Source organism: Zingiber officinale, chromosome 2B (assembly GCF_018446385.1).
Source record: "Zingiber officinale cultivar Zhangliang chromosome 2B, Zo_v1.1, whole genome shotgun sequence".
In the NCBI taxonomy this organism is placed as follows: domain Eukaryota; kingdom Viridiplantae; phylum Streptophyta; class Magnoliopsida; order Zingiberales; family Zingiberaceae; genus Zingiber; species Zingiber officinale.
Window position 1 is genome coordinate 132,907,729 of NC_055989.1, and position 8,980 is coordinate 132,916,708.

Below are 8,980 nucleotides of genomic sequence, written 5' to 3' on the forward strand. Positions count from 1 at the left end.
CTAAGAATGGAAACCTTATAAATACTTTTTTTTTTAGGAAAGAAAAAATATTGAAACAACCGGTAATAATTTTCTTATCTAAAATACATAATTTAAGATAAAAAATATATTTTATTAAATTTAAATATTTATTTTTAATACATCATATATCAATTTTCTTATTTCTTCTCTCTTCTATAATATTTAGGGAATGAAATTCATTCCTTAAATTTAGAAAAGTATTATTTACAAATGTATAATTTAAGAAATTTATAAGACAACTAATGTAAAAAAAATTTAACTACTTTATCTAAAATTTAAAATAAAATTTTAGAATAAAATATCTGATATGAATGCTATTACAGGTTAAGAAAGATTTCAGGACCAATGATGAAGTGATAATTAGCCCTAACACTTTTTGATGTGCAAGCAAGCCACTCAATTATAGTCTTAGATAAGAAAACTTTGAAATAAAGGATTTTAGGACCACTTAACCAATCATTCGAGTCATTAACGCCCAAAGTTTGTTTTGTTTAATAAACCATCCTAATAATGCTTAAATCTAAGACAAACAAATTGACGAAATATCTGTGAGTAGGAGCTTTATAGATTCTGCTTTTATATGTTTCTTATAACTATGGCACCAGGAGCCACATTGAAAAGACAGTAATATAAATATTACAGGGTGCAAATTGCAAAATTGAGTTTTTCTTTGTACAGCACTCGAGGTATCAAATGCTGGAGGAGTGGTGGCGGCTGCTGCCGTAATTGTATTGCTTTTGCTGTCATCTGCGTTTGCCTTCAAGGCAGAGCAGAGAGAGCTTTGCTTTGCACTCGCGTCTCCATCGCCTTACTATGTTGGGAAAGCGTGCTGGTGGAGAGATACCTGGAGCACGCCGCGATTCCCATTGCGGCATTGTTCAAATTCACTCTCGCGTGAGAGACCCCCCGGATTTCCTTACTCGGCCTCTTTTCCAGCCATGGAATCACTGCCGATGCTCCCTTTTTAAGCACCACCACCGACTCAACACCTCTGTCGACAGAAGAGAAAAAGGGAGGAAAGATAATCAAATAGGGTGCAAGAGAATAAAAGAGGAGCCTTTTTTTAAGCTGCTCGGTGGGTTTAACTCTGAGTACAAGTTTTTGTTCTGAGAGCTTCGTGTGGTTGACCGCACGCTTTCCTCTCTGTGTTCGAGCAAAGCTTTAAGCTCCTGCTTGGTTTATCTTCTCGTTGCAAAACTCAAGTGCTGGTCTATCTTCTTCTTGTTGTTGTTCTTTTACTTCTCTTGAATAAAAATTGGATTTTGACGCTTTCCGAGTGCTAAAATAGAAAGTTCGTTGTTTGATTAAACATTAGCGTATCTTTTTTCCATGCTCTGCAGGAGAAAGTTGCCATGGAAGATGACCATGAGAGCTTGGGAGATGCATGCCCTCAGCTACTAAACTTAATCCAAAATGAAAAAGTCGGGAAAAAAAGAATTGGGGGTTTAGATGCCTCAGAAGAGAAGAAATTAGAGCTGACGCTTGGGCTTCCTGGAGGAGTTGGGGAAGAAGAGAACCCCTTTGTTCTATCTTCTTGTATCTTTTCAAAGGTTTCCAAGACCTCTTCCGGAAGGGGAGTTTTAGGTAGGTTTAGTGCCAAAGAAGGTCCTTTCTCCCTAGTTTTTTTACTCCCTTTCGTGTCACTCTCTTTTCTTCGAAGGTTCTGAGCAGCTAGAAGCTGGATTGTTCCAGTTGCAGAGCAAAGGAGGGTATGGAACGGAATGGCCGCACAAGACAACTTGGAACCGTGAGAAATTTGATGAGCAGCAAAGTCTTGAGAAAGCACATGGTGGCACTGAGAATGAAGCTGGATCAAACACCAGCTTCCAGACAGGGTAACCATGATTGGCCTATGCCGTCACTCATGCAAGCTTTCAATCTCTGTGTTTCATTAATGTGTCTGCTACTTTGTCCAAATTAATCAATTCTGCTCTTCCAACATTACATCCCATGTCATATACTCATCGATTATGTATTTTTTTGCATTTTAAATTTCCCTTTCAATTCAATTATCTTTTCACTACATTTGTTTTCTAGTTGTGAGAATTACTAAATCCCATTCCTATGTGTTCACTTCTTTACTATATTCCTGTTCCTCTACTCTTGCTTCATAGTTTGTACTTTTACTAGCATGCAACTCACAAGGGATTTAGCTTCTTTTCATCTTTTTTCCCGTTAAAGCTTGCACTGTTAGATAGGAAACTTGCTTCTTAGTGACTAATTATTTTATTGACATATAATTTAAAGATAAATCTATTAGATGAACCAAGTTGCCCAAATGGTCAAACTAGTAAGAGTTTTTTTTCCTGTCATGATTTGGTTGCACAAAGTAATGCAGATTGTTCATTGTCTTTGATTTTCTGTTCTTCCACTTGGTCATTTGTGATTAATGAAATACCTTTTGCTTGATATTTTGGAAATTTTGTAGAGTTTCTGCCGGGGCTCCTGTTGTTGGTTGGCCTCCGATCAGAGCCTTCAGAAAGAACCTAGCAAGTAGCTCAGTCAAGCAATCTGTGGAGCTTCAGAATGGAAATATTGATGAAAAAGTGAAGGTTGCCAGCTGCAAGAAGGGTTTGCTCATCAAGATTAACATGGATGGTATCCCCATTGGAAGAAAGGTGGATCTGAATGCCTGTGGTAGCTACAAGAAGCTTTCGGTTGCTGTTGAATCTCTCTTTCTGGACCTTCTCGAAGGTAAGTCATTTGCAGAAGTTAACTTCTGGTAGAGAATTTGTCATTTTAAATCCTACTGTTTGTATTCGGTCAGAGATTCCATCTAACTAAAGAATTCATTTGAAGTAGTTCTTGATTTTTACTATCCATTTTCTTTTGCTTAATTTGCAGCCCAAAAGGAGACCTCTACAAATGACCTTCGAATGGATGAGGAAGCAAAACAAGCATTCAAAAGTTTATTGGATGGCTCTGGCGAATACACTTTGGTTTATGAAGACAATGAAGGTGACAGAATGCTAGTGGGGGATGTTCCTTGGGAGTAAGCCTTGTTTTACACTTTAACTTTGTTTGTTTAAAGCTCTTAATGACGAAGCAATAGGAACATGAGACTAAATTGTCCAGTTTCTACCTTGTTTTGTTCGTCTTTACTTCCATAAACACCAGTCTAACTATAATCTCAAAAACCTTGGCATGGTGAATAAAAACAAGTAGGAATAACTATTTCCGATTCAGTTCTCTCTTCTAGTTCTTATTCAGTGCTATGAGTATCATGCAACTGTTATTGCTGGAGCTCTAACTTTTGTTTAACACTTGCAGCATGTTTGTTTCTTCAGTAAAAAGATTGAGGGTGTTGAAAAGTTCTGATCTTTCCTCTCTACATGTAGGTTCATCTTACTCTAATAGCAACATTATTCATATAGTGTGTTCAGAAACTTTTTGTTAACTATTGATTAACTATCCATGGAATTTGTCTAACACAATTCTGAAAAGCACAAATTTGCATTTACTTGTTTTAGGATTGGGAAGCCAGAAAAGAACAGCAACTGAGTGTTGAATATGGCGACGAAGGCCAGGCTAATTGAGCTATATGCATCCATCATATTTTATTCTTGTTTTGGATGTGGTTGGTATTGCAAGTGAACTATTTTGCGCTTCTATTAAGTATTTTTTGATGTTAATTACATTCTTTGGTTGCGATTTGCAAATGGTTTTTGCATGATGAGTATTGTGTTTGTTTGGTAATGGTATGAAACAATTGATTCTTGGTTCTGTTGATTTAAATGCATGAATAAAATCTGTAAACACTTACCGTGATTCCTTATCGATCTTGTTCTTTGTGTTTGTCGTCTGAAGGATGATTACAAAAATGAACAGTCCTTCTGATTCCACGAACCAAATCCCTCTGTAATCTTGGTTGCTCTTCTCTTCCAAGAGTCGGTTCTTCTATTCCGAGAGTCTGAGAGTTCTTCCTTTTTTTTTTTTTTTAACCTTTACTTGGACTTACTTGATAGGTCTAAAGTGTTATATTTGAGAAGTATCCTAAGACAATCATCTTATAGAATGTACTATTTATTAAATAATAAATATTTACTATTTGAGTATACATTTTATATATGTTTGATTGGATCTTAAACTCATTTATTAAATGTCTCTGCAATACGATTCATATAATGAGAGAATTTATAATTGGATCACGACTAGGGAGCATCTCTACATGTGTAATTATGACTGTATTAAAATCTTTCTCTAATTGACGAACTGATGTGTTCGAACATTATTGATTTTGTGAGACTAATATGGGTTATACTTCTTGATCTAACAAAGTAGTTGTTTCTTATTAACTGGAGACATTGGGATGTTGAGAGTTAAACATGAATGTTAGTTATAGTAATTAGTTCATTGGAGTGACATGTTGTAAGACTTCATATGGTTCTCTATATATGTGGATATGTCAATGAAGATCTTATTGCAGTTTAAGTACGAGTTCGACTTGAGGTATTCAAGTCATCTTGCTCATAGAGATTTATACTTTGACATCTTAAATAAGTATCTCTGAGGAAGTGTGGACTCAGGATGATTGAGTATAAGTCGAAGGTGTTTGAATAGCCAACAAGGATTCACCACTCCTTACAAGGAGATGTATACCCTATGACCATTTGTCAAGATGGTTACTTTAAGTCTTTGGTCAAAGTATCACACGTTAAGAGTATTATACTTTTGGACACATGTATGAGTAACTTGAATCTGCAAGATAAGGAAGTATTATATAGGCTAGGTGTGACATAATCATCCTAATGGGAATTGACACATAGATCATATCCTGAACAAGTGAGTATAAGACGAGTGAAAAGAAAGAAACACAACTCACTATAGCTGCTGAAAGATTCAAAAGTGGTTATGGAATCAACCATTTGATTTTTTTCAGTCAATTGGAGATTATGATGTACTACTAGGTGACACTTATGATCGATCCATAATTAATGGTTAATTATGAACAACCAATATAACTGGGAACCTATTAAGTCACATGCACAACGAGTGTATCCGAAAGACTTAAAACGAGTATGAGAATTGGATTCTTAGATCAAGAGAAACTGAATCTGATTGAACCAGACGAGGGGCAAATATAGAAGATATTTGTTGCATAGGAAGTGCGGATGTGCCACGTCTTTTGAAGACGAGTTTGATCCTCTTAGTTTAATTAATGAACTAAATTATTTTAGTTTTAATTAAAAAATGATTTGATTATTGAACCAAGCGGTTTGGTTATTGAACTAAGTGATTTTTTTAAAATTAAATTTAAGGCTAATGGTATGAATTACAGTTAATGAATACGAATTTAGATTTGATCCAAACCCTACCGGAGATCTATATAAGAATTGGATGGGAGAGGAATAAATTGAATTTTAGAATTAAATTTAATTTTAGAATTTGATACGGAGAATAGGAAGCGCTGCCATGAGGGTAAAGAAGGTTAAATTAGTAGGTTGAGTTGTGATAAGGTTAAGGGAGGTCAATGACCATCTTTCCCAACTGACCCGAGTAGCCGATCTGCCATCCTAGCTGATCCGCCACACTTCTTGGCCAACTTGCCACTCTTCGTGGCCAATCTGTCACTCTGGCAGATTAGCCACTCTTCCTAGCCGATCTACCACTCTTCCTGGTCAATCCGCCACTCTTCCTTACTGATCCTCCATTTTTACCGATCCACCATTCTTCTTGGCCGATCCACCACTCTTTTTGGCCAATCCGTCACTCTTCCTGGTCGATCTACCACTCTTCCAAGGCTGACCGACCAATCACTTTCTATTGGTACGGGAAGCATCAGACGATCGAATTTAAGTTTTGATAATGGCAAAGGGTTCAAAGTTAAGGTAATTTGTTGTCTAACATGTTTGAATGAATTTGCAGGAAAGTCCTAAGTGTACTTAGGCAAAAGTCCTAGCTGCGGTTAGGCAGGTTGAAAACCCTAGGGAGTGGTAACCCTAGGTCCTAGGGGGTGGTAACCCTAGGCGGGAAGTCTTGGTGGGTCGAGGGCTTTGGGCAAAAGTCCTAAAGTCGAGGACTCTAGGTGGAAAGTCCTGGTGTCATAAATCAGGTGGAAAACTAGATGGGTCATGGAGCGGACGTCCAGCAGAAAGTCTTGGAGCCTCGGGCGCTAAGCAAAAGTCCAATCGGTCTGGAGGACCGGTCTGGCAACAGGTATATTCTCCTGAGTGGAGTAGGTGAGGACGCGTTCTCCGGTGAGGGAACAGTAGACTTCGGTTCGACCTAGAGTTTCCAGACGGGAAATTCGAAATCAAAACCAGACAGTCCGGAGATTGTCAAATACTTATGTTTGACTTATTTTGTTGTGCTAAACTCTGTCTTGTAGGATATGTTTTGTATTTTGTACTAACTCATCTTGCAGGGGGTGAAAAAGAAGCAAAAGCCTTGGATGAACAGTCCTGAGGTGCCCTCCATGGAGCTTGGAGGCGCCTTGGGTCACTAGTTGAAGACCTCCGCGTAGCAGGGCAGAGGGCGCCTCCATGGAGCTTGGAGGCGCCCTGGACACTGGTGGAGGGCGCCCTCCATGAGGTTGGAGGCGCCCTCAGGCGGATAAGCAGCGATCAGGTCGGAGCTCATCCACGCTGTAGTTTCGGTGGGATTGAGGGTGCCCTCCATGGTGTTGGAGGGGCCCTCCACAGGCTACTTAAGCGCAGTCTGAGCAGGAGCCAAAGAACAACAAGAACTCGCAACCATTCTTCCGTGTGCTGCTGCTCAAAGGATGATCCGATAAAGCTGTAACAAGACACCGACGACCCGAAGCTTTAAAATTCTGTGTTTTCCGTTGTCAGTATAATTTCATTACTACTTTACTTGTATTTCAAATTGTAAATTTCCAAACTTATAGTGATTGCCTAAAGTAAATGCTCAACGAACATAAGCCTTAGAGTAAGAGTTGCCTCAGGATCCGAACCAAGTAAAACCCTTGGTGTTCGCGTGTTTGCAATTGTTTTATTTATTTTCGCTGCATATTTTACTCGATAGTTTTCCAAAACGAACGTGAAAACCACGAGCGCTATTCACCCCTCCTCCCCCCCTTGTAGCGCTTTCGATCCTACATGTTCCTGGCCGAGCCGAGTCCTTACAAAGGTCAAGTCCTTAGGATGGTCAATATTCCTTAGCTGAGTCAACCCTATCTAAGAGCGAGGTCTGACTAGACACTGGAGGGGACTCAGTTGACTCATCCTCATAGTGCATTAATGGTTCATCATCTCAATATTCCTCTTTTAGCGTTTTGTGCCATGGAGGACAGAGAATATTCTACATACAAGTTATACATTAGAAGCTTCCTCTCTGCCAAACGCAGAGATTGCTGGTTCATTTTAAGAAAGATGTCAAAGCATCTTTATAATTTGTCCTTTTTTAGAAATGCTTTGAGATTCGTGCACATACAAACAGTAACACTATAATTTTACACACTCGTAGCTACTATTTATTCAACTATTCATTTACTCAACTTGATAACTAACTTGAGTGTCAGAGGAGCTGCGTCGAGGACTTTTTCCCTGGCCCAGTTGCTAATGCTCATTGTGACAAGCAGGACAATGAAGAGTCTTCATTTGGTCAATATCAGAGCCATCTTTCCCAACCAATCATCTTCTCCGCTTTCGGACAGGATCAAAGTTAACGTTGTCTGTGGGAATTACACCTGATTTGGAACGTGAAGATTGAAGATGCCGAAGAACTCTTTGTCATCGTCATCGTCATGACTCTAAAGGATTTCGATAAACAAAGCACTGCCATAGTGTGGGAGAAAAAAATAAAAGGTCAAATCAGCAGGATGGGTTGTCATAAAGTCAAGACAGGCCAATGGCTATCTTTCCTAACTGGCCTGACTAGCCAATCCGCTACTCTTCTTAGCCGATCCACACTCTTCCTGGCTGATCCTCTACTCTTCATGGCTGAGCTGAGACAATTATAAGTGAGCGTTCTCTCATGACCAAGTTCCAGACTCTCGGACCATTCAACCGAGTTATAAGTGAGCTTGCTTTCATGACTAACTCTAGACTCTCGAGCCGACCAATTCGCCTGGCTAATCTGCCACTCTTCCTAGCCGATTCGCCACTCTTCCTGGCTGATCCGAGTTTTAAGTCTACATACTTTATTCTCTTAGCCTTTAGCAATGCAACCTTCTAGCTATGGCATATAAATTCTCTCGTCAAGCTTACTATTAAGGAAAGCTATTTTTACATCAATCTGATATAATTTCAAATTAAAATGTGCTACTATAGCTAAAATGACATAAATTGACACAAATTTCACAACAGGAGAAAATATCTTTTTAAAATCAATATTCTCTAGTTAGGTATATCATTTTACAACTAAACAAATTTTGTATTGATTAATTAATCCATCTGTTTTTCTCTTAATATTAAGAAATCACTTATTTCTAATAGCCTTTCGGCCTAGAAGAAGATCAATTAATTTTCAAACTTGAATTTTTTTCATAGACTCTATTTCTTCATCCATTGTAACTTTTTACTTTTGTCTGACAGGGTATCTCAATGCTTCTATTACAATTTGAAGTTCTTCATCATCAACTGGGAGAATCATTAATGTCTCATTCTCAATGTCAAACATTTTCTAAGGAATAATCTTATAATTACTTCTTCATAGGTTAAACTATTAAGAAATCATCTCATTAATTGATAAATCACTCTCACTTGGTTAACTATATTCATGCATCCCTTGTGATACCTATTTCATTGAGAAAGTAGCATCCTCCTCAAATAGTGAAATATTTTATCAACGTCACCTTTTGTTAGGAACTTAATTTCGAAAAAAGTTACATCTCTTGACTCTATTTTAGAGATGGATTCATCTTATTGCTCACTAATGAAAACACAACCCTTAAAGGTCTCAAAATACCTTACAAAGATACATTTCTTACTCCTGGGTCTTAGTTTTCTATATTTGTGAGTATTATCATAAATTAGAGGTCTCAAATTACTCAAATCTG

The 8,980-nt window shown here is 38.0% G+C and overlaps 1 protein-coding gene across 2 annotated transcripts; it reads left to right on the top strand.

Moving 5' to 3' along the window:
- Positions 1-674: 674 nt before the first annotated feature.
- Positions 675-3,734, top strand: LOC122049560 (auxin-responsive protein IAA2-like). Of its 2 annotated transcripts, none has more exons than XM_042610930.1 (7): positions 675-1,223; positions 1,362-1,605; positions 1,682-1,856; positions 2,450-2,715; positions 2,866-3,013; positions 3,292-3,355; positions 3,492-3,734. In XM_042610930.1, the coding sequence occupies exons 2-7, from the start codon at positions 1,374-1,376 to the stop codon at positions 3,555-3,557; spliced, it is 951 nt and encodes a 316-aa protein (XP_042466864.1). In that variant the 5' UTR covers positions 675-1,223; positions 1,362-1,373; the 3' UTR covers positions 3,558-3,734. The 2 variants fall into 2 exon arrangements, with proteins under 2 accessions (XP_042466864.1, XP_042466865.1); XM_042610931.1 differs by having other exon boundaries at positions 675-1,096.
- The last annotated feature ends 5,246 nt before the right edge of the window (positions 3,735-8,980 follow it).

Coding starts and splice junctions, on each gene's coding strand:
- LOC122049560 (XM_042610930.1), top strand. CDS start 1,374: ATGGAAGATGACCATGAGAGCTTGGGAGATGCATGCCCTCAGCTACTA. Junction 1,857..2,449: donor AACACCAGCTTCCAGACAGG/GTAACCATGATT, acceptor GAAATTTTGTAG/AGTTTCTGCCGGGGCTCCTG. Junction 3,014..3,291: donor GTGGGGGATGTTCCTTGGGA/GTAAGCCTTGTT, acceptor TAACACTTGCAG/CATGTTTGTTTCTTCAGTAA.